Genomic DNA, 23,624 nt, shown 5'->3' on the forward strand with positions numbered 1-23,624 from the left:
GGCTGAGAAGGGGACCAGACTTGGTCTTGCATCCCCTGTGAAGGCCACACCTTCACGTTGGGCTTGGGGCTTGCTGTGGGAGCTGGCAGCTCACAAGGGAGGCAGGCAGTTTTACTGCTGGGACGCTGGGATCACTGGGCCTTAGTGGGAAGCCCTCTGGACCCGGAGCAGGCGAAGTCCCTACACCCTGGGCCTCGGCAGCAGGGTGTCTGCCAAGGATAGAGGCCAGTGATCAACCAATTTGGAGAGCAGGAAGCCCAGGCAGCCTCTTTCCTGGCCTGCAGCCCCAGTCCAGCCTGCCTCACCTGTCCCTAGGGCAGCAGCTATGGAGAAAAGGGCCCAGCAGACATCTCATGATCAGGGAAGACTCAGAAAGTCCCAGATCAAACATCCCCACCAGTCCTCCAGTCAACACCCAGGACTCCCCAGAGGTTCGGGGGAACCAGAGCCTCCTCCAGATCCCCGGGGGGATGTGGCTCTTCCTCCCCTAAAATCCTCCAGAGGGGACAGTATCTCATGCTGGCAGAACACGGCCACACAGAGGCCAAAAAGCACAGAGAGGCGGCAACATAATTCCGAGTTGGACACTGAGAATACAACCTCTTTTTTTTTTTTTTTTTTTTTTTGTCCAAAACATGTAGATTGGTTTTGCTGAATGTTTTTCTTCTTTTCTTTTTTTTTTTTTTTGAACATACTTACTGCATATAAAGTCATGCAAAGAAAACAGTGCAGACAGTAGATCCTAGTGGACGTGCCAAGGCATTCCACATCAGAGTCAATCCCGGGGAAGAGGGAAAGAGAAAAGAAAAGAAAGAGATTCGAACCCATGGCTGCAGGACGAGGTGTGAAGAGGAGAAATTCCAGTGCTCTGCTTGAGCCAGCAGATGAGGAGGGGAGAGGCAATGAAGACACATGCTCGTGAACCCCCAAAGTCTGGGGAGTGCGGGGGGGTGGCACACACGGATGCGGTGGGATGAAATCCTGGGAAGTTGGGAAGCGTCCTAGTAGGAACTTCAGTTTGGGAGGCAAGCAAAAAAAAAAAAAAGATATTTCTGTCCTGACAACCTCCCCCACTCTCTCTGCCCTGATTTGCTGTTTCTTAGCACTAACATCTGGTGTTTCTAGAGTCCTGAAAGGAACCTTGGGACCAAAATGTCAGCGAGGCGCTCCACCCCACCCAGGGCTGAGTCCACCTCGGACCCAGATAACCACAGGTGACAGAGTGAATCTCAGAGATGACATGAAAACAAAAACAAAACAAAGCAAAAAAACAAAACAAAAAAAACACACAAAAAGAAGAAGAAGAAGAAGAAGAAGAAGAAGAAGAAGAAGAAGAAGAAGAAGAAGAAGAAGAAGAAGAAAAAAAAGACCTAGAACAGAAAAAATCTACCCCTCACCCCTCTTCCCACACCCCTTCCCAACCCGGCCCGACCCTCCTCACAATAATTTGAGAGGTTTAGTTATTACATAAATATCCATGAACGCAAAATCCATTTACGAAACACACAGGAGTTTGGCTATAAAAAGGCATGCGGTCCAAGTAGGAGTGGTACCTAAACGTGCCTTCTTTGCCCCCAAAAAGCAATCAGATTCTCTCCCTCTGGGGGGACGAAGCTGGAATTCTCCGGGACTGGTGGAAGGGTGGAATGGGCGTTATTGTTGGAGGTAAACATCAGCCGAAGGCAGAAGGAAAGAGTGGGGGCACCCTGAGAGGATCGCACTCCACACACACGGAGGGAGAAGGGTCCGCATGGACAGGAGGACGAGCAGGACTGGAGAAGGAGGAGCTAGGGAGGCAGTGTGAGGTGGGGGCTCCTGGCGTCGGCGCCTCTCTCACCCTCTCCCACAGGGGAGGCTGGCTCACGGGGCTGGGGGGACCCTGGAAGGGAGAGACAGGGAGATGGGGAGCGGATGCCACATTCCTCCTGATTCCGCCCCTCCTTCTCAGCAGCTCGGGGGACACACAGCTGGGCATTCTGGCCTACAGCCAAGGTAAGACCAGGCCGACGACAGCCAGGAGGGGGAGCCCTCGGAGCCAGCACCCAGAGGGGAGCCCCCCCCCCTATACCACCCTCGGGGGCACCCAGTCCTGAGGAGGACCTGCCCTGGCAGGTGACACAGAGCGAAAGGGACAGGGGGTGGCAGGGAGATGTGCCATTTGCTCGGAAGTCGTGATAGCTTTTGTGAGCAGGCAGGATTTTTTTGACGTAGCTCTGACGGTGATGGTGATGGTGGTGGTAGTGAGGTGACGTGATTGGGGGAATTCCAGCAAAATCCGAGTGGGAGAACCAGCAGCCACATTCCATGAACGAAGAGTAAATCTCTGCGGTCCAGGGCCCCCGGCCTGGTCCTTCAGCTGTAAGAAATTGTATGTGTTGGGGGTAATGCAAGTGTTTCTGAGGGCAGCCCCTTCCCCATCCTTAGACGGGTTTGAAGCTGCTTCTGGTGGGTCCCGCTCAGCCCCCCACCCCACCCCGGGAACCTGCAGGTCTGTTCTCCTCCCCGTGGTCTCCAGCCCCCACCCCATGGCCTTCCAGCACCCAAGTTCCCCAACATGGCCCCCTCCAGACTGACACCGTCCCCCCATTCTTTCAGACTGTCCCACATGACAGATGGCAGGAAGGAGGAGCTCTTACTGGGGCAGGACGGAGGGCGCCCCAGATCTGTGGAAGTGGACGATCTGCCATTTGCCGTCCCGGCGGTGCCAGACACGGGTCTCCTCCGACTGGGCCGTGCGGGGGATGCCGCCTGCATCCAGGTACTGTGTGATGCGGATGTAGGCGATGCAGGCCGACTCGTCGCCCATCAGATGGATATGGGGGTTCAGGATGGTGGTGTGCACGGGCTTGCTGTTCCGAGACCACACTGGAGGTGGGGATGGGAGGGGGCAGAGGAGATGCAACGGGGGGCCTCCTGCGTCCCTTCCTTCTCTTCCCCGTCTCCCAGCGACCCTCTCAGCAGAGGCACCCCCCGCCTGCCTCATTTCCACAGGAGGGGTTCAGCTAGGAGTCCAGGCAGAACTTCCAGATGGCTAGAGCAGATCCCAGCTTAGAGACAATGAACTTCAGACATGCCAATTCTTTAAACACAGGGGAATGGGATTTTAGATTCACAGGATCTCAGACGCATGGAAGTATAGGGCTATGACTGTAGACTCAGATGAACTTAGACCAGAGTCTCAAAACCAGGTTCCCTACAGAGGCCAGACAAGTACATAAACGAGGAGGGCGAGCAGGGTATAAGATGCTAAATAGCAAGAGACCCTTTGCCTCTGGGTCAGGGAGTGACCTATAGGGAGCAGTGGAGACTGTGGTGAATAGTACACCTTGTCCCACCTGCAGAGGGCGCCCTGTCCACAGCTTCCCTGGGGGCCCTCTGTGAGAACCTGACCCTTGAACAATGATGAGGAGGGAAGTTAGCCGCACCGCACCCCACCCCCACCCCGCTGCACACTTGAAAATCCACATATAACTTTTGACTTCCCCAAAACTTAACTGCTAACAACCTTCTGTTGACTGGAAGTCTTACTGATAACATCAACTGTTGATTAACCCACATTTTGTATGTTATTTGTATTTTGTGCTATGTTCTTAAAATACAGTAAGCTAGAGGAAAGAAACTGTTATTAAGAAAATCACAAGGGGGGCGCCTGGGTGGCTCAGTGGGTTAAGCCGCTGCCTTCGGCTCAGGTCATGATCTCAGGGTCCTGGGATCGAGCCCCGCATTGGGCTCTCTGCTCAGCAGGGGGCCTGCTTCCTCCTCTCTCTCTCTCTCTGCCTGCCTCTCTGCCTACTTGTGATCTCTCTCTGTCAAATAAATAAATAAAATCTTTAAAAAAAAAAAAAAAAAGAAAATCACAAGGAAAAGGAAATGCATTTACAGGGCCGGTCTGGGGAAGATGTGTGTAGAAGTGGACCCACACAGGTCCAACCCGTGTTGTTCAAGCATCAGCTTTAAGGGAACCCACATTGCCACACCTGATTTTTGAGGAGAATCTAGAAATCTGAATTTTTATGTGAAATGCCTCATTTTTATTATTGGCCACTAATTCAAATTTAAAACCTCATGTAGACCACGCGAAGCATATATGTCATTTAGATATGGCCTATGGACCCCTGATCTGCAACCCCTACTCCTGACGTAGGGCATTATGGAAACCTGGTTCATATTAAAATTGAGAAATCCTAGGATCTTGGAATTGTGAGGATAGAATTGGTGGTCATGGGGTGAGGTCATGGAGATTTCCAGAGTCAAGCAGAAAGGCATAACTCTTGTAATCATGACAGAACTGAGAAAGGTACCTGAAGCCAGCTTTCTCTATGAAGCATGTGAGCCACTATTATTATTACAATTATTATTTATTATTATTATTATTATTAATTATTTTAGTTCTAGGAACTCTCCATATTTTCAGCAAGATAGAAAACAAAAGCACAGAAAGACAATGACCCAGGGAAGGGCTGGACTGGGGTCATGAGGGGCCCAGGCTTCAGAGGAACCCTCATGCCTTCTCTTTGTGTAGCCCAAAGGCAGGTTCAAATCCCACAGAGGACCAGTTTAAAAAATACACTGCCCATCTCCTCTCTTGAAGATGACAATTCAAAAATCTATATTATTCGAAAACCTCCTTCCCCTTCCGCACCCTCTGATTCTGATGCCCAGCCAAGTTTGTGAGCCATTGGATTCCTAAGAAATGTAAAATGTCTTTTTTTTTTTTCCCTGAACTGCCAAAAGCATCCCTAATATTATAATCACACTATATCCAGGCTTTGTCTGCGGAACACCAAATCACTGAGTCTTACATATGCAGACTAACAGACTGTGGGCTCTCAGTGAAGGTAGAGCTTTTGCATTATAGGCTTGGGAGTGACCTCAGAAACCAGAGGTCACTCAGTGGCCCTCCTACAAAATGCAAGGAGGCCTCCATAAGCATCCTCGACAACAACCAGGGCTGGAGGCACCCAAGACCATCTAGGTCAATGCCTCCATTAAACACATCTGGAAACTGAGGTCCAGAAAAGCAATCTGACTTGTCTCAAGCTGGGCCACTTCCCGAAAAAAATGCAATAGAACCTAAAAGAAGTCAGTCTCCAGATGGGACTGAATTAGGACAATCTAGAACAATCTCAGAAGAGATGAACAAGCTCAGCATTGTTGAGGGGGCCTCGCTGTTGTTGGCAGGGGCTGGAGTTCTGGGGGACGTTTATAAAAAAGGATCATCCTAATGTGGTATCTCTGAAGAGACCGTGGCCTTCTAACGCCCACCCTTATAGGCAGCATGGGAGAAAGGGCCAGGTCCTCCAGCAGAGAAACACAGGCAGGATGCTGGGACTTGGCCTGGGCCAAGAAGTCACTCTGGGTCTTGCACTCATGGGCCGGCTGGCGTTCAAACCTAGAGTCCAAGGGGCCAGTGTTGTGATGAGGCCCTTGGTGTGGACCCAGGCCAAGAGCTAGTTCAGCCTTCTCTTTGTGTTCCCATCTTGGAGCCTTTAGAGACAGCTCAGCCTGGTTTCTGCTCTGCTCATTGGGGATTGGGGAGTTGACACTGGGAAACCAGCACCTCCAGAAGACAGACCCATATAGAGAGGAGCCAGGGAACTCCAGGGTAATGGAGAAAACTTAGGGTCCAGCCACCCATCTTCACATGAAAATTTAACTTCCCCTGCTATCCTTGGAGCATCAGAGTTTGATTAATCAAGGGAAAAGGTAACTTCCTTCTCAGCTCGTTGAGGGGGCTCTTGGCTCCTCTGGTCTGTAAGGTACAGTCTGATTTAGCGCCCAGCTGAGCCTTGCCCCCCTGATGAAGTTGCACATATTGAAAGAGAATTGAGCAAGGTACCAGCTTTCTCACTGTGCGAACAGTGCTATTTCAAGCGGTGCCCACGTGCTCCAGAAACCATCTTGCATAGCCTTAGGGGTATATGCCTTCCCCTTGGGATACCTTGATATGCCACTCAGGGCCTTCCTGTAGGTCCTGAGCTAGAGGAGTCTACCCTGAACGTGCTTTGGTTCGTCCTTGTCTGACCCCTGGCCAAGGAGAGACATGGACACAGGCAGAAAGCGCCCTAGGTCAGGCCCAGCCTCAGCCCCCTGACAGCCCCTAGTTGCAAAGCTGCCAGGGTCTCTCCTGCAGAGGAGAGGCCCAGGAAGGACAGACATGCGGACAGAGACCTAGACACACAGGCAGGGGCACAGCAGTGTGAGCTCGGGTCCCCTCCTCTTCCCCAGACTGCCCACCCACAGGCATAACAGCCCACCAGCCTGCTTGTGACCAGTTGGAAGAGCTGGGGTGGCCCCAGACATCTAGATGGCTGTGACATGGGTATATGTCCAGGCAGGAAAGCTCTCTCATCTGGAAACTGAGAATAAAGGCCATCCCCACACCCTCCCAGGGGCAGGGGCCGGGGCAGGGACAGGAGAGGGCTGGGAGGGCTTGTCACCCTTGTCCCAGGTCCCCATCCTCAGCCACAGGAGGGACAACTGGCAGTCGGACGGGCCCGGGGTTATGAGAGGGAACCAAGATGGTACCAACCCCTGTCCACACGGGATCTTCCTCTTCGCGGGCTCCTGAGCTGCCCCGGGGGCCCTGCCCGTCACCCTGCTGTGCCATCCGGCAGGACATGGAACGAGAGCAGACAACAGGCACCCCAGAGAGAAGGGATTGCTCACGGTTTTCAAAATAGAATCGATGGAAGTCCAGGCCCTCGACCAGGTTCCCCAGGGCCTCGGGTTCGAAGGCCGTCATCCCAGGGTCACACATCTTCCTAGGGGGAGGAAGTCAGAGAAAAGAGGGCTTGGGGTGGCCTCCTGGGGCCACCTTCTCATTCCAGGGGCCTGGACCGGAGGAGGGCGGGCCTGTGACATTGAAGTGATCCAGCCCGACTCACAGGCTCCATGCGGTCAGTGCGGGGAGGAACAGGCTTGCCAACTGCACCGTAAGGCACCCACTGCCCACTAGGGGAGCCACATAGACCTGGGAAGCCTGGGTGCAGGTCCAGCTCCTGCCACTCACTGGTTTTAAGACCCCCAGCACCAAGTGAGAGCGCTGCAAGGGGCTGCAAATCGTCGTGGGTAGCCCTCGGGCGCCGGCTGGGGGTCACTCAGCCTGCAGGCTTGTCTCTACATCGCATCTTCCTGCCCAGGGCAGCCAGGCCAATCTGCTCTCCTGTTGGGGTGGGGGAGGGCGCAGGGGAGGACTTTTTCCTTCACATGAAAGTGACCTGTGCTCCCAGAGCAGGTTATGTCCCTGGAGGGGGTGCGTTTTGCTTCTTTAAAGGTGCCCCTTTTGCCCTCAGCGTGAGCCTTGGTTTCCTCTTCTGTAATGTGAGGAAAGTAGCCCTCCATGAAGTCATGCCTGGGAGGAAGGCATGTATTTACGGCTCAGAGCTCCCTTCCAGGTCTCAGCCTTCTGGGGAACCCTAACAGTCAGGTTGAGGAAGGAAAAACTGTCTCCCCCACCCCCAGGCCTCTGGGACCTGTGGCACAACACAGACCCCTGTTACAGTGGCAGTGCAGCCGGGGACAGGAAGTACCTCCGGACATGCAAAGATCCCAAGCCGGGGAGGAACAGGAGACAACAGGAGGACAGGTATGGGGCCCGGCATTGTCTGATCTGGGCACTGTGGGAAGTGTAGGCCACTCTAACCTTGTTCTTCCTTGACTGTCCCTGTCCGTGTGACCCCAAACAACTCGCTTCTCGGCTCAGCACCCCAAATTCTCCAAATGGATTAGTGGGGGGTGGGGGCCCAGCTCAAACCATATAAGATACTCAGGACCCTTCAGTTCCAGAAGTCTTCAAGTCTGGGGGTCTGAGCCCTAAGTGTTGGGGAGACTGAGCCCCTCATGGGAGAAGCCCTTCTCCAGGAAGTCTCTGGGGTCTCTGACTCTGAAGTGACTCAGAGACCCCCTGTTCCAACTCCATTACACATCTAGGGATACTGAGGCTCAGTAAGCACGGGTTACTCAGGGCCAGACTCAGGACACCAGTGGCTCCAGAGGTGATGGCACGGGGTCAGAACCTAGGGTAGGCTGCACATGACAGGAGAATGACATCACAGAGGTGGGGGGGGGTCCCCAGAAATGGCACTGCAGGGAGGGGTTTGGGGTCCATAGAAACCACCTCTCTTTCTCTCCCTCTCTGGCTGTATCCTTCCAGAGATAGTTTTGGGCTCTTCCCGGGTCTGATTTAGTTATCTTGGGAAGGGCTGCCAGCAGGATCTGTTTAGTGCTATGTTTCTGTACTTTTAGACTTTACCTGGGTGCACGTGTGCACACATGCCTAGCCACACCCCTTATGCACACAGTCACAAATGTGCACATGTGGACAGGTGCGTGCACACACGCGTCCATGCAGCTTCCGTCCCACACCTGTACCTTCCAGAGTCCTTGTTCCTCCAACAGAAGCAGTGGGTTGCTGGGGCTTTGCCACCTGCTGCTGCTGAAACCTTCCCACAATTAAAATGCACCTGGCCTGTCAAGCCTTTGGGAGACAAACTTAAGGTCCTGGACACCGAGGAAACCAGGAACCAGCTGCCCAAGACCCAGATCCCAGTTAAATTATTCCCACCTCACCCGAACCCAAGGCAGGGTCATTCTACCTTAGGTGGCAGCTTTTATCCACCAAAAATCATATGTGGGGTCTTGTCAGCATCTAGCTGAGAGGTTGAGAGCTCAGCCCAGAATCCTCCCTCTCCCTGGGGTGGGCCGGCTTCTGGGCCCAACCATGCAGGCTCTGGGTGGACACTAGGGGGCGCTCCAGCCCAGCCTTCGCACACAGCCGCCCCTTGAAAGGCTGGTCCAGATGGGTAGGGGACATCTCATACCATCTGTTTCATTTTATGTTATTTTTGGACACTTGGCCTTATTCCCCAGAGGACTTAAGGTTCTGTTTCGAGGTTCGTTTCCTCACCCCTGCTCACTGGAGGACGCACCCTGTGGATTCCTGCCTGCTTCTGCCCACCTGAGGTCAGAGGCCTGAGGAGGTCCAGGCTGAGGAACAGGCCCACACAGCAGGTCTGAGGAGAGGCCCGCCTCCCTCCCCTCCTCCCTCCGCTCATCTCCTGAGGAGGCCCATGCTGTGGTGGGGGAAGCAAAGGAGTTTTGTTGGAGTTCCTTCTGGGGAACAAGAGATGAGGAGGAGGACGTGAGGAGGAGGAGATGAGGGAGGACCGAGATACAGAATATTGTGAACAGAAAGCTTCATTAAAGCAGAAAGTCCAAACGCAAAAAGTTCAGTCTGGTTCATGGCACATGCAGAAGGAGTAAATGAGGACTGGAGACGAGAACCCCCAAAGTTAGCCACTAGCGCCCCCTGAGCCACAATCCAGGCAGGACATGCAGAGTGGACCCAGCCGACTCACGTGTAGGACTCAAAATCTCCATTGCTTATGGCTTCAATCAGCTGCTCTGTCACTTTAATAATCTCCTGTTTCCGCACTGCAAGGCAGGAGGAGACACAGAGAAATGATAGTAATATAACGAAGCACCAGCTACCATTTTCTGAGTCCCTGTCATGTGCCAGACCCTGTGTGGGGACCTGAGGGCCTTGTACAGACGGTCTCGGTTAGCCTCACATTATCCCTGGGAAGCAGGTACCATTACTTCCATTTCACAGAAGCAGGTACCATTACTTCCATTTCACAGAAGCAGAAACTGAGGCCCAGAAAGGTGGAGAAGAGTGGGAAATTTCCCTCAGCTGCAAAGGGCAGAGTCAGCATCCCGGTTGGCAGCCTTGGCCTCAGTGAATCATGCATGGTGGACATTCTGACATTAGGCCTCATGGGAAGCCAGGCTGACTCCAAAATACACTACTCCATCCCCTTGCTTTGCCACCTGAATCAAAACCGGGTCAACAGTGGTGGTTGTCGCTAGCAGCCAAGAATCAGGGCTCCCCGCCTGGGCCCAAACTGGAGGCTTTAAGGAAGGTCTTAGGGCTTACTGCTCCCTTAGGTCTGGGTGAGCCTTTTGCTCCACGTGGAGCAAAATTCCTGATTCCATGTAGGAATCAGGCATGGAGGGATTCAGAACTTTCTAGGCATCATGAATCCCAGTTGCTGAGACCTGGCCTCCGCTGTCCACCCCCAGAACACGACGAATGGCTCTTTCTGGTAGAGGCTTAGGCCATCAGCTTTCTCATGACAAGGGCTCTGTTCTGAGCCCCAGTTTTCCCAGCTGTGAAATGGAAACAGCACCACCTCTCATCCCTTCAGTGCCGAACCCAGACGGGAGTACCAGATAGACTTCACCCTCTTCTCCCAGACACCCCAGGAGGTCAGCAAGGCCAGCACCCCCGATATGATACACGTGGAGTCTGAGCCTCGCAGACGGAGGAATTTGGAGCCCAGTGTCCTGGCTCCCAGCGGGATTGTCCCACCAGAAGCCTGGCATGGTTCCCTGGGGCAGGCTGTCTTCACACGGGCCCATGCTTCACTTCCAACCCAGTCAGCTGGCTGGCCTACGGAGCAGCCTCTGCTGAGCCACGTGGCCGTGTCTCAGTCTGGGACGGAGGGAGGGGAACATCATCTGGAGGCTGAGGCCCTGTCTCTGCCTCTTTCCTCATCACCGCCTTTGCCACCCCACCCCTGATGCCGGGAAGCTCACCTCAGGCCCAGGGGACACAGAATCCTACAACATCCGAGCTGAAAGAAACCTTGGGGACCAGAGCCTCAGCCTCCAGATGATGATGGAAATGGATGACCATTTTTTTTTCAGATGATGGGGGAAATGGAGGCCCAGGAAGGGGCTGACTTGCCCAAGGACATAGAACACCTTGGTGTAGGGCTTGGTTTCCAGCCCAGGGCCTTTTCCCCAGGACCCCCACGCCCCCCACCCCATGCTCCCTGCCAAGTTAGGCCCGTATGCTTGTCTATCTCCCAACTTAGATACGTGCTCCGTGGAAGCTAGGCTGTGGCTGCCTTTGTTGCACTGGACGCCCGGGCCTGGAACAGACCTGGGTCCACAGGCGTTACCACCGCACGAACGAGCACACCAGCCTTTGTACTGCTCAGCCTGAAGCATCTGGAAGCCTCACGGCATGACTTCATGTGGCCCTCACTGCCACATCAGAGATGAGCAAAGCACAGGTGAGAGAGGGTGACTGTCTGCTGCAGCGGGCTGACCGCTCCCACCAGAGTCTGCAGCTCCAAAGCCCATCACACTCTCCTCAAGGCAGGGGCCCTGTGCCCAGCATGCCTGTTGGCACATGGTGGGTGTCTCATAGACGTAACAGTCACCATCTTCAATGTCAGTAGCACAGTGAGGGGCTAATTCTTGATCTCCTGGCTCTGCTCAGATTTACCAGGGCTGGGAATGAGCCTGTGTTGGACCGTGAGCTCTGCCGGCTCACACCGGGGGGGCCTCTCCTGGGGTGGGGGCAGAGGAGGCAGGGGTGAGCCAATCAGTGAATGGACAGAAACGGGCCCAGGGCTGCTGTCTTTGCCCTGTGTGCTGGAATCTACCAAGTGGCCAGGTGGTCTCTGTCCCTTGGAGCCCAAAAGCCTGGCCTGCTGCCCAACTTTGCCTTCCTTCATGGAGACTGAGGGCAGGAAGACACCCATCTCTGCCAGGTGACACAGCATTCCACTCCCATGCAGAAGCAGGGTGGTGATCCAGAGAGGTCCACACGCTCCTGGCAAGCCATGGGACCTGGGCCACCTCCTGGCTTACTCTGCACAGACTTTAAGGCTCCTTCCAGCCTGACATCCCATGAGTCCGTGACATTCCCTAACTCCTGTAGGTTCCATCTCACTGCCACCCCGGAGACGCTAGGAGAGCAGTCAGGGGCCTGGATTCTGGAGTCAGACTCCTTAGGTTTGGAACCCAACTCTGCTGCTTATACTTCCCCGTGCCTCAGTTTTCCCATATGTGTAATGGAGCTTCTCATAGTACTTACCTCACAAGGTGGTTCTGAGAACCGAGTCAAGGATGCATCAGTAGAAATAACAAACACATGTATGCTTCTCATTAAGAACCTCCGAGCCCTTTCTATCAACTCATTTATGTCAATAATGGTGTGCAATATAAAGCATTTAGAGCCGTGCCTGGCAGTCCGTGAATAAGAGCGATGATTGTTATCATCTGGAAATCTCCGAATTGGAAATTCTCCCTGAGGACAGCCTCTGGTCTCTAGCCAGGGCAAGGATGCTTCCCAGCAGCCTGAGACATGATGGTTCTGTTTTTGGTTGAAACTTTGGGGGTTGTAGCCTGCCAGGGGGCCTGACACACTATCAGGCCTCTCTCCCTCTGCACCCAGCTTCTTCTTCTGTTAAGTCAGACCCTCCCCTCTGAAAGCCCCTTGTTATGGTTCTCTTCCCCTTTCTGCCTTCTGGGACCCCAGAGTATGCACCCGCTTCCTCAGATCCTATGCCCTCTCCCCTCTACTAGTCTTCTCTTTCTAAGGCTAAAAGCCTCCAGGATAGGGTTTGTAGGATCTGATTTAAGCTGGCCATCCACTCTTTGGGGTCCTTGAGCTGTTTAAATGCCTCTCTGAGTGTCAGCACACAATCCTCAATGTGGCTTGAATATTGCAGAATATCAGGTCTGGGGTAGCACTCTCTATCCGCTCCTCAAATCTGGACACTATACTTCTATTAACGCATCCAGAGACAATGCCTAACTTGGTGTGCTTCTAGCCACTCAGAACATCAAGTTTAACAACAGTGGAAGTCTAGTGGGCAGAAATCTCCCTAGTAGCTTCATCTCTGGGACAGAAGATCTGAGAGTCTGGTGCTCCCTAGAGCTGGAGAAATTCACTCTGGTTTTGATTCCCTTCCCTGTCCTCAGCAGTCCTGTTCTATGTGAGAGATTCATTCAGCGGCTTCTCAGCAGCAACCTCCGGCATTTCTCATCTGCCAGGTGTTCACCCATGCAGTCTAGGAGTGCTCCTATACAGGTGGGAAAGCTGAGACCCCAGAGAGGTTAAGATACTCTCTGAAGGTCTCACAGCATGCTGAGGCTAAAATGGAATCAGCATTCCTGGCCAGTATTTCCCAGAAGGTCTCTGCCTAGATTCTGAGAGAGCTTTTTGGGTTGGGGAAGAAATTAATTTTTCATGGCACTGACCAGTAGCAGTTAGGGAAGTGGGAAGGAAGCCTGGCAGAGCCCCGTCCACACAGCTCAGAGGGCCAGAGGCCTGTGCATTAAGCCTGAGGTGCCCTGAAATATTAATGTCTCTTTCTTTGCTCAGGGGAAATTGTTCCCTGGAGGATGACATTTCTAATTAACTTTAATGTTAGGTCAGAATCTATCCCACCAGCTGCTATTCTCACTTAGGGAGAAGACTTAACAAATTAACACCAGAAAATGTTTTTTTTCTGAAACTTTCTCTGAGGCCTGAAGAAGCTAGGGGAGGCACGGGGCTCCTCTTTCCTGCCAAACACAGGGAGAAGCTCTTGGCTGAGCCAGTGTCTCTGCTATCGGACATGGCCTTTTACATGGGGAAAACTGAGGAAGGGAACAGGGCCCCAGTTCTGCCATCGATAACCTGGACTTGCCCTTTTTCTCTGGGCCTGAGATGCTCCTCTGTAACAGGGGTACAGGTGAACTAAAATCTAAGACTCCACAAATTTTCCCATCCTGATCTCTCCAGAGCGGAGTCCAATGACAGCAAGTGTGAGGCCTCAGGATGCCACCCAGAGCCATTACCCTAGGGGGAGAATGTCTTTGATGGGTCACGTTCACATTTATAACACATACAAATTTCACATTTCTTTCCAAATATTTCTAACATATAAATATCTGTCTTAAAATAATCTTTGAGTAAAACTGATGCTCCAAGACAACTCCATGTGGCTTCCTGTCATTCAGCCGTAAGTTCCGGTTTGAAAAAAAGAAATTGAAATTTATTAAACTGTGATCAGTGCCCAAAACTGTGAAACCACTGTATACGCAGCCTCTCATCTCATCCGCACAGCAGTCCTCTGAGATTGTTACCATTATCATCCCCTCTTTACCGAAGGAAAACAGGCTCAGAGAGGTTGAGTAAGTTGTCCAAAGTCACCCAGCAAATGGATTGCCATGAAGAAGCATAGAGCCAGTTCACCTCTACGACCCCTGTCTGCTCTGAGCCCAGCATCACAAGGCCTTAACAGGGCTTTTCAAAATCCCAGTGCCTTTTATCGTTAGAACAGTGAGCCTTAAATGTGGGGACAGTCTTGGAAATGCCATGTCTTGGCTCACCACAGAGTCCACAGGGGCAGGGCTAGGGATGTGGTTGGAAAACCACACCTGAGGGACTTAGAATGCACACCTGACCCCAGTGGGGAGTTTTTCTATAAGATTGTCGGTTTTTAAAAGGTCGTGCCTAGTTCTGTCGTGGAAAACTGATGTGTTCTAGTGTTGGGCTGTGGTGATGGAGTGACTGGCACCACGGCCCGGTGGGGAATGACTGCACAGGGACACACACAGTGTGGAGCTGACCTTCCGCGGCCCCCGGGCAATGTGTGGAGGGAGTCATGGTGTTCAGTGTGCCAAACTGTCTTAAGAGGCGGACTGTGCAATTGTGCAGAAATATTTGTTACGTAACAAAATGCCCCTTCATTGTGCTCTTCTAGGGGTCGATATCCAAATGGAAAAATGTCTACCCTGGTATGGCTGCAATCTCTCCAGGTCAGTGGTGTTCTTCTAAGTTGCAAAGACTCCCCAGGGGTCTCTGACATGTGCCGAGTGTGAGAACCCCCACCCCGGCTAGTCTCCCTGTTCCATGGGCCAAGCAAGGATGGCTGGTGTGGACAGGACGGCAGGACATCGCTAACTCGTCCAACGATTTGGGGTCCCCTGAGCAGAAGGTGACCCTCAGCCTTCCTCCTCCAACTCCAAGCATGTTTGCCATGCACCCAACCTGTGAGCCACGGCTACCAGGCGTGGAGTCCTGGAGCCACGCTGCCCGGGTTCAAATCCTAATTCCAGCCTTAGGAGCTAGGGCCAATTTACTCAACCTCTGTTTCCCAGGCTGTAGAATGGGCTCGATCACAGTACCTACCTCACAGCTCAGGTAGATAGAAAGCACTTGGACCCGGTCTAGCCCATAGCAAGTACCCTGCAAAGGGTGTCCACGATTCCTGGTAGTGTCCTTATTAGCTTCCCTCTTACTAAGCCGGTCACAGTACTTCAGGATTTTGCTCCCCCCTCCATCTGAAGGCTTGTGGGGACTGTCAGCCACTGGGGGTTGGTCTTAGGCAACGCTCCAGTTCAACTGAATTTTCTGAATTTTTGCGTTCCCTTCCCTTCTTCTTTTCGCTTCACGTTCTTAGAATCAACTCATATTTATTATTTATTTTTTTGTTTATTTATTTTTAAAGTAAGCTCTACGCCCCACGTGGGGCTTGAACTCATGACCCCGAAATCAAGAGTCGCACGCTCCACCCGTGGAGCCAGTCAGGTGCCCCCTAAAATCAACTCATTTTTTTAAAAAATTCAAAAAGAAAATGTCTGCCACCATGATACGTTTGTGACCTAAATAGGTTAATGTTCTGCCCCCTAAAACATCCTAAACTTAAGCACACCACCCCTGCAGGAAGCAAAGTCCGCCTGTGCCCCTAGCCCGAGTACCTCACGCGGGAAGCAGTGTCCTGCGGTGGCACTGCCCAGTCTGCAGGGGGCGACAGCCAGGGTCTCTGTGGAGGAGCAGGACACAAGCTCGGCCCTGGGGCCCTTGGAGGCCGGGGCTGTCAGGGAAGGGGGCCTGCCGGGAGGCCCCGGGGGGCCCAGACGTTGAAGGCGAGGCCCCCCCTACCTTTGGTGTCTTCATCCTCGATGGTGGTGTTGGTACTCTCGGAAGATTCCTGCCAAAGAGAACACGGGAGGTGGTGAGCGCCTGCTGGCGAGCAGAAGAGGCTCGGCCCGTCGGGGGCTGCCCCCTGGCTGCCTGATGCGGCGGCCCGGCTTCTGTCAGCCTCACCGGCTCTGCCATCCAGACGCTGCCCTGAAGACCCTGCCAGACTCTTGAGCCTAAGGAGGGGGAGGGCCCAGCTAAGCAGGTGGCAGGTGGCAGGGGGCGTGGGTGAAGGGACGGGTGCGAGGAGATCCCTGGCCTTTCTGGAAGGGCTGGGAGGGCTCCCCGGCCCTGTCTGCTTGAGGGAGCCAAGACGGGGTGTGGGAGAGCAGAGAGGCTCATGGTGGCCACAGAATGGGGAAGGGATACACACACCAGCAGGAGAGGAAGAGAGAGAGGAGGGGAGGCCCAGTGTGAGAGAGGCTGGGCTTTTCGAGGGCAGAAAAACCGCACAGCTGGGGGAGACAGCCACGGAATCAGAAGAAGAGGGATGTGGGCCGCCATGCCACCACTGGGACCCCTGGACAGAAGGCAGGGGCTGGTGGCTCCGCTGCCACCGGCGGGCCCTGGGGAGGAGCGTCGAGAAGCTCAAGAAGGGCCTCTCGAGCGCCCACTCCTTTGGCCAAACCAAGCCCCCCCGCGCCGCACCTGGCACAAACCAAGCCCTGAGATGAGTTCCAGAGCAGAGGGCGGGGAGAAGCAAGAAGCCAAGGGCTGGACGTGGGATGGGGTTCAAATCAACCTTCATACCTGAGGAGGTCCTCAGGTCTATGGCCAGGCTGCTGGTCTGGGCCATGGAGTTGGAGGTGTCAACAGAAACACGCAAACAACACGCACACGCAACACACAGACTGTCACACGAGGCACACGTACCAAGCACGCCCTGAGCAGCCTCTCCCCGCCCCGGGTTCCCAGTGCAGCCTGCAGGAGGGAGGCAGGAGCGAGGGTTCGAGGCCCAGCATTTACCGGTGTTTGGGAGACGGCAGACACTCACCATTAACTGAACGCTGGAACTGGACTTTCTTTTCTGGAAAAACAAGGAGAAGAGATGGGACAGGAAAAGACACAGCGTGAAAACGGCAGGGAGCAGAGAAACGGCAGGGAGCAAAGAAACGAACGACAGTAGGGGGGGCGGGCTTGGAAGGATGATGGGCCTCACGGTCATCCTCTAAGGTTCCTTGCCAGCGTGGCAGTGGGGCAAGAAGTCAGGGCCATGAGCAAGAGCTGCCCTAGCAGGGCCAGTCCTCTTTCAGCCTGAAGCTCTTGGGGGCTTCATGCACAGCTGCCTGGGGCTCACCATCTGACCAGCAAGCTCCGGCCAAGCCTCCCTTGGACCAGAGCTCCCTCTACATCAAGTTCTGACGGGGTCTTGGATGCCAGTTGCCAGAGGCCTCTGGAAGCCAAAGTTCTTGTAGGACCAAAGGTGCTCAGGTCTGGAGAAGAGGCCCAATGCCTCCTCCTTGCCTCCCCTTGTGTCTCTACTGAAAGAACCCCAGTCCTGGTTTGGTTGGGTGTCAGAGTTCCTTGGGAAACCTGTAGAAAAGAAACATAACCAGGCCCCCTCAAGGAGTTCAATAACTAGGTCTGGGGTGGGGCATCTGCTTTTGAAACAGTATCCCCAGGTGAAGTCAAAGCAGCCCTGGGCATGGACAGTCCTCTAAGTGGCCTTTGAAATCCTGCCTCTGGTCCCAGCTTCCCAGCGACAGGCCTGTTCAGCTCCCTTACGCTGACAGAGAAACTGAGGCACGGCCAGACACACAGCTGAGCCCTGCCATCCCACCTCGTCCAGCGTTTGGAGGATTTGCAGCTTCACTCATGTTATTGGCCGTGGAACCAAGGGAGCAGAGAAAGACAGAGGACACGTTGTCTTCTTGTTCTATCACTCTAAGCTAGGAGTCATAAAGACTCGCATTTGCAGAAGGCTACGGGTCTTACACTGACAGAGAAGGGCGGTGACCTGCCCGAGGTCTCTCAGCTGGGCGGGAGCAGAGCGGAGGCGGGAACCCCCAAGTGCAGGCTTTCCCCTCTGTGCAGGTCTCCAGACACTGCGGTCTGACTGCTCTCTGCCTCGGCTGGTCCTTCACGGACGCTCTTCCTTCTGAGAGGCCTGGAGGCTGTTATCCTTGCTGTAGTGGTGTGTGTGTGTGTGTGTGTGTGTGTGTGTGTGTGTGTGTGTGTGTGTGTAGGGAAGGACTTAAGATGTCCTCAGGGTGGGCCTTTGCCCTGGGGGAGGCACTGGCTATTCTCTGAGGATCCTTGGGTCTAATTTTGGGCTTTCTGACTCCAAGATCCAGGAGTGTCTGAGCGCCAGGAGCCCAAGATCCTGAGTTCTCCTTCCAGGGACCCCACAGACGTGGCAGAAGCGGCTCGTTGGGCATCGGCCTGTGTAAGGGGTCACGGCCTCTGCCCCAGCTGGGTGGACAGTGAGACTCCCGCAGCCAGCCCCCACGGTCGGCCTCACTCCTGGCAGGAGCCTGGCCAGGCACAGTGTACGTGGGAGCGGACAGGCCCTCCCAGCTCGCCGTCAGCAGAAACCTGAGGAACACGGGGGCCGGGGTTCCAGGCGGGACACGAGGAGGGAACACAGAGCAGAGACTGCATCAGAGTCGGACATACAGTGACAGGATGGGACATGGGGGAGAGGAGTCACGATGGTACGGATGGGACACCAACAGGGGCAGTGAGTGGGGCTGAGGGGCGGGAGCAGTCGGCTGCTCCTCATGGAAGTAGAGGCTTAGAGGTGGCAGGGGTGGGGGTGGGGGGTCAGCGCTCCTCGGGAACAGAAAGATTCGATTTCCCTGGATCACCAGTGACGATGGTGCTAATAATAACCCCATACCGACCGGGGTCTTTCACCACAAGTAGAGTCACATCTCTCAGAACCACATGTAGAAGCATGGTTCTAGGGTTTGCAAAGATGGTAGAAATAAAGTAGGGTCAAAATTAGCCTCAAAAAGCCCCTACGGGCCCATAAAGCCTAGTATCGTCTGCGTTCGGACCAGCCCGTCTTCCCTCTGGCAACCACTGCACCTCCATGACCTCAGTGGTTTCTCCAGGGACCACGTTGTAAGAAGAACGCATACTTCCCCTCAGGGGCCGAGCATGGGTTGGTTAAAGGAGCTCATGGTGTAACTCCCCAAGGCCCACTCTCGTGCGAGCCTCTCGCTGGCCCAGCAAACACCGGCCCCTCCCCCTTGCACAGACAGCAGAACTGGTGACGCAGGTCTCCAAAGGAGGGGACGATGGGGCCCGGCCAACCCGCAGCTTCTTGACTCATAGGGGAGCACATGACTGGACCCCCAGAACAACCTGTTGTAGGCCAGGCTCCCCAAACCCCAGCCGGGTCCCTGGTTACTCTCATCTTCCAGTTGGCTTCCTCTCCTCCAGCCCCCAAAAAGGGCAGGAAGCTGAGCTACAAAGAGACAGTCTGGCCAGGAAGAGCCTTTGGGTGTCTTCTCATCCACACCCAAGCCACCCTGAGAAGTCGCTACAGGAAGGAGTGGCTTTTCCTTCAGCGGTGGCCCCTGGTAAGCCCTGTAGTGACTAGCCGGAGTTCCACCACGCTCTGCGATGTCCTTCCTCAGACAGCCTCTGTCTCCTGGCCTGGCCTGGAGAGGAGCTGGAAGAGAGTTTCGTCCCAAGACCCGGCCTGAGGGAGGTCCTGACCTCACACCCGTGGCTCTGTGTCAGCCCTTTGCCAGGGCCAACCTAAGAGCCAAGCAGACGGGGTAGCCCTCCATCTGCCCCCGCCTCCTCTGCTGACCCGGACCAGAGCTCACAGGCCCCTGTGGCCTCCGCCCTACATTCCCGACATATGACTTTTCCCAGGGAACTGAGCACCCCCAGTGTCTACACACTATGGCCGAGAGGGCCCCGGCTGCTCCAAACAGGGCCCCCCAAATTGCACATCCCCCCATTACCCTTTCCAATTAGAGGTGGGGAGAGTTTGATTCATGGGTAATGCAAAACTGCAAGTAAGCCAGAACTCAAGTCTGGATTCCGTCATAGCATTTGGGATAAGCAGGTGTTAACTTTATACGTTGGTTTGGCTTTAGATCTGTGTTTCCGAATCCTTCCTTGATCAAACTTTGTTTTCAAGAGAAATCTTATGTCAAAGTCCAATCTAGAAAACATAAAGCACGTACCCCATGCCAGGGCCCCTGCTAAGTCTTCAACACCCATTATCTTCCTTCATCCTCACAAGCAGTCCTGGGAGGTGGGAAACCCTTTTACCCCATTGCCCGGATGAGGAAACACGGGCTCAAGGGAGTCAGATAACCAGCCAAGGCTTCCAACTGCTAAGTTCAACCACTGCGAGGTCCGTTACATGGAGTTCTTCTGGCTCTAGTGGGCGTGAGAAGCCCAGTATCTTCTCTGCTCAGCCACACCCTTATTATCCTACTCTACCCCATCCGCTGCTAAGGATGCCTCCCCCAAACCTTCCAGCTCCAAGAATTTCAGTTTGAAATCTACTGACGCTGGCTGATAACCAAGTAATTCTGTATTCCTCAAGTACCCAAGAAGAGAAGGAAAAGTGATTGGTAGGGTTTAGTTGCTTTCTTCTTTTCTTTTCCTTTCTCTTCTTTCCCTTTCCTTTCCCTTTTTTGTTTTTAAAGCTTAAATCTTAGAAATCATGGAGTCCACACTCCTCCCACTCCATCCATTGTACCTATAAAGAAACTCAAGCCCCCAGAGGGCTCAAAGCAGCAGGAAGACCCAAATCCTGGCCTCAGCCAGCCAGCCAGCCCAGATCCCTCCCATACGACCCCCAAACCAAAGCCAGTGGCCCGAGACCACAAATACTGCTACAATGAAGCATGAAGCCACCAGCCCACCTGGGTGGCTGTGTTTGGACAGCATCCCACACCTTCCAGCATCCTGGGCACAGCCCAGCCCTGGGGTCCTGGCCAGGCAGGGCTCTGAGCCCAGAAAAAGGCAGGGTCTCAAGAGAGGAGAACCCACAAGGCAAGCCAGTGGCAGGGGAGAAGGGAGCTGCAGAGAGGGAGGGGGGGGCCAGGCCCCAGAGAGCAGAGGGAGAAGAGAGAGGAGGGGTTAGCAGGGTGCGGAAGGAAGTAGCTCGGGCATCAGGGGTGCGGACAGGGGTGGGTCAGGGGAGGAGGGGATTCTTGGCACCCAACTGGCAGGCCTTGACAGGGGTGAGTGCCTCTGGGTTCCAAAGCCATGAGGGGTGGCTATCCATCCTCCATGGGCTTTGTGGGTTGGACTGGGGTGCACGCTGGGTCAGGGGCCCATTCCAGCCAGCCCACACTTGGGAAGGAGGAGGTCACCCCTCATGATAGCTCTGTCTCTTCCTCGTACCCTCTCACTTCCCAGTCCTCCCATCCCAGAGAACCACAGAAATCTCCTTCAGACCTGCCCCTTTCCTTGTGCCCGCCCCAACCCCAGGCCACCTGCCTCTCCCGTCGACTTTCGGACCTCCCCCTCCCCCACCGGCCCCCACCCATCCTGGGACCAGCCCGATTGCACGAGTGACCACACCTGCTCAGCAAGGCCTAGGTCTCGCCCCGGCCCTGAAAACTAGGCCCTGTCGGCGGAAAGGCTGCCAGAGGCAGGCCCTGCCGTGCTCCTGGGGGCTTACCTTCACACCATCATTCTTCTTGTTTCCTCCACTCTTCCCTCCTACGGAGGAGAAAAAGTAGAGGGTTACCAACACCAGGCAGGGCACCAAGGCCCACAGGGTGAGGAACAGCAGCATCTGCGGGCAGGCGGACGGCACGGAGCCGGCTCAGCGATCTGAGGGACACCTCCTCCTTCTGCTCGTCCTTCCTCCTTGGGGCTTGGACTGCCGGTGGCCCACGAGGTGGGCCTGGGCTCCCCTGTCCTCAGCAATCTCGAGCATGCCCCTCTGGCCCCATGGGTGGCAGGAGGTGACCGATGCGTCCCAGGCCCCGGGGGTTGCTGTTTCAGCCTGGGGATTCCCTCTGGATCCTGGTCACCACCCGTGCTGGTGGTGGCCAACCCGGAGGCCTGGCTGCCTGGCCCAGGGCTGGCTGCTCCCTCCCCACCCCGGCCCACTCTAATTTTAGGCCCATGCTGCTGCCGAGGTCATGTGTCAGCCTGCCTACTCACTCTGGACAGCTGCGAGCCTTGTTTTGCCGGTGAGAAGAAGCAGATGCCCCACTCTGGGGCCCACCCCTGCCAGAGCGCCCATCCCCTACCGAGGCCTCCCTACCCTCCAGCTCCAGAGCCCCATGCTGGGGCTGGCGGTGTCCATGGTGCCTGGGAAAAGCAGAGCAAGGGCTGCTAAGGGAGGCCCCACCTCTGTCATTCCTCTTTCCCTCCCTCCTTGCCTCCTGGCCAGAGCCCTTGGTGAGGGCTGCAGCCAGGAACTGGCATGAATGCCCAGCCCTGCCCAGCTTGGCTTCCGGCTGCTTCAGACCTCAAACAAATGCCTTACGTTAAAGGAGACAGGAGATCTCTAAAGCGCTTAGCACAGCACGGGACCTGTATACAGTAGGTGCTCAGTAAACGGTAGCCACTGGAAGTCCTTCTCCCGGTGGCCTGGGGATGGCGAGCCTGGGAAGAGGGGCAGCACGGGACACAGACACCCTGTAGCTCAGAGGGCTACATGCTGGCCCAGCCTCCCCGTCCCTCTCACAAGTTCACCTACAACCCCTTCCAGGCAAGTAAATGCAGGGGTGGATGGCTCTGGATCCCAAAGCTGAGAGGAATGACTGTCCATCCTCTGTGAGCTTCCTGGGCTGGGGTGTACAGTGGGACAGAGGGACTAGTCCCCCCTCCAGCTTCAAGAGGGGCCTCTCAGCACCAGCCTGAAACCACAGAACTGGGGGTGGGGGGTCCCATGAGGTCACATGTTCTGATTTTCTTTTTTTTTTTTTTTTTCCGATTTTCAAGAAAAGACAGAAATCTGGGGTTTTCTGTGAAATCTCCTAATTTTTAATTGCTGGAACTCTTCAAAAACTCCACCGTTTTAAAACACCACTGGTCCCGCAGGGCCATCAAGAGATGGGAACTGACCCATGGGCACCATTTTGTGAGCTCTGGACTCGAGTTTCCAAGGGGTGCTTCAGAGGTTAAAAAAAGACTCTGACTGTCCAGCGGCTCGTCTTTCAGTTTAAGGAAGTGCAGGACCCTAGTCTGGGGAGACAGTGGGAAGGCGATTCAGTGCGGCGGGGCCAGCCCGCATTGGAAGTTCCCGAGTTTTCCCACCTCTGGGTCTTCGTCCAGCTGGTTAAATGGGCATGTGGACCCTCCGCAAAGTCAGAACCAGAACTTGCCCGAGCCGACCCCTTGCTGTGGAGCCGGCCACGTGTCCTGCCTGGCCCATCAGAGGGCCCCTCGGGTGAGCTTTGCTATATCTGCTCAGTGGCCCCGTCAGCTGTCCTATCTCCCCAGAGAGAAGCCTCTGGCAGGCACTGGCCTGGGCGCTCTCCAGTGTGCCAAGGGGAGTTTCTTGCTAAGCCCTGACACTAATCCCTTCCTTTTCTCTGTGGGGCTCCGGGCTGTGGCCTGCGGGTCGCTGGGTACTCCCTGCCTTAACCAGCCGGCTGCGGCCCAGCCGGAAGGCTGCTACCCAGGCTCTCTGGTGGCCCATCTTGATTAAGGGCACTTGCTCTGAGGTGGTTCAAAGCTGAAGAAAAGCAGGCCCTGCCTCTCTCTGCCCAGCCATGGGCCCCCACTGCATGGTCACCAAGGCCACCTGAGCAAAAGCTTGGGGACTGCTTAGCACGGGCTCCGTACTGGGAAATGGGAAAATTGTTACTCCCTGGGATTGCTTCTGTCCTGCCTGAACCAACACCCCAATATTCGGGAGGAACCCCTCGGGCTGGCCCAACCTGAGAACCCCAGCCCTGCTGCGAGGTTAGGGAGCCAG

At 54.8% G+C, this 23,624-nt stretch overlaps 1 protein-coding gene across 2 annotated transcripts in view; it reads right to left on the reverse strand.

Moving 5' to 3' along the window:
• Positions 1–1,357: 1,357 nt before the first annotated feature.
• CAMK2A (calcium/calmodulin dependent protein kinase II alpha) overlaps positions 1,358–23,624 on the reverse strand; it is a 58,281-nt gene continuing 36,014 nt past the window's right edge. The window contains exons 13-19 of one of the 2 annotated variants that reach the window (XM_059174033.1): positions 21,369–21,409; positions 16,764–16,796; positions 15,731–15,779; positions 9,360–9,435; positions 6,670–6,764; positions 2,637–2,865; positions 1,358–2,356 (exon numbers count right to left, since the gene is read on the reverse strand). In XM_059174033.1, the coding sequence (XP_059030016.1) occupies positions 2,353–2,356; positions 2,637–2,865; positions 6,670–6,764; positions 9,360–9,435; positions 15,731–15,779; positions 16,764–16,796; positions 21,369–21,409 (527 nt within the window). In that variant the 3' untranslated portion in view covers positions 1,358–2,352. The remainder of the gene's footprint in view (positions 2,357–2,636; positions 2,866–6,669; positions 6,765–9,359; positions 9,436–15,730; positions 15,780–16,763; positions 16,797–21,368; positions 21,410–23,624) is intronic. The other variant, XM_059174034.1, reaches the window with a different exon arrangement.

Source organism: Mustela lutreola, chromosome 5 (assembly GCF_030435805.1).
Source record: "Mustela lutreola isolate mMusLut2 chromosome 5, mMusLut2.pri, whole genome shotgun sequence".
In the NCBI taxonomy this organism is placed as follows: Eukaryota; Metazoa; Chordata; class Mammalia; order Carnivora; family Mustelidae; genus Mustela; species Mustela lutreola.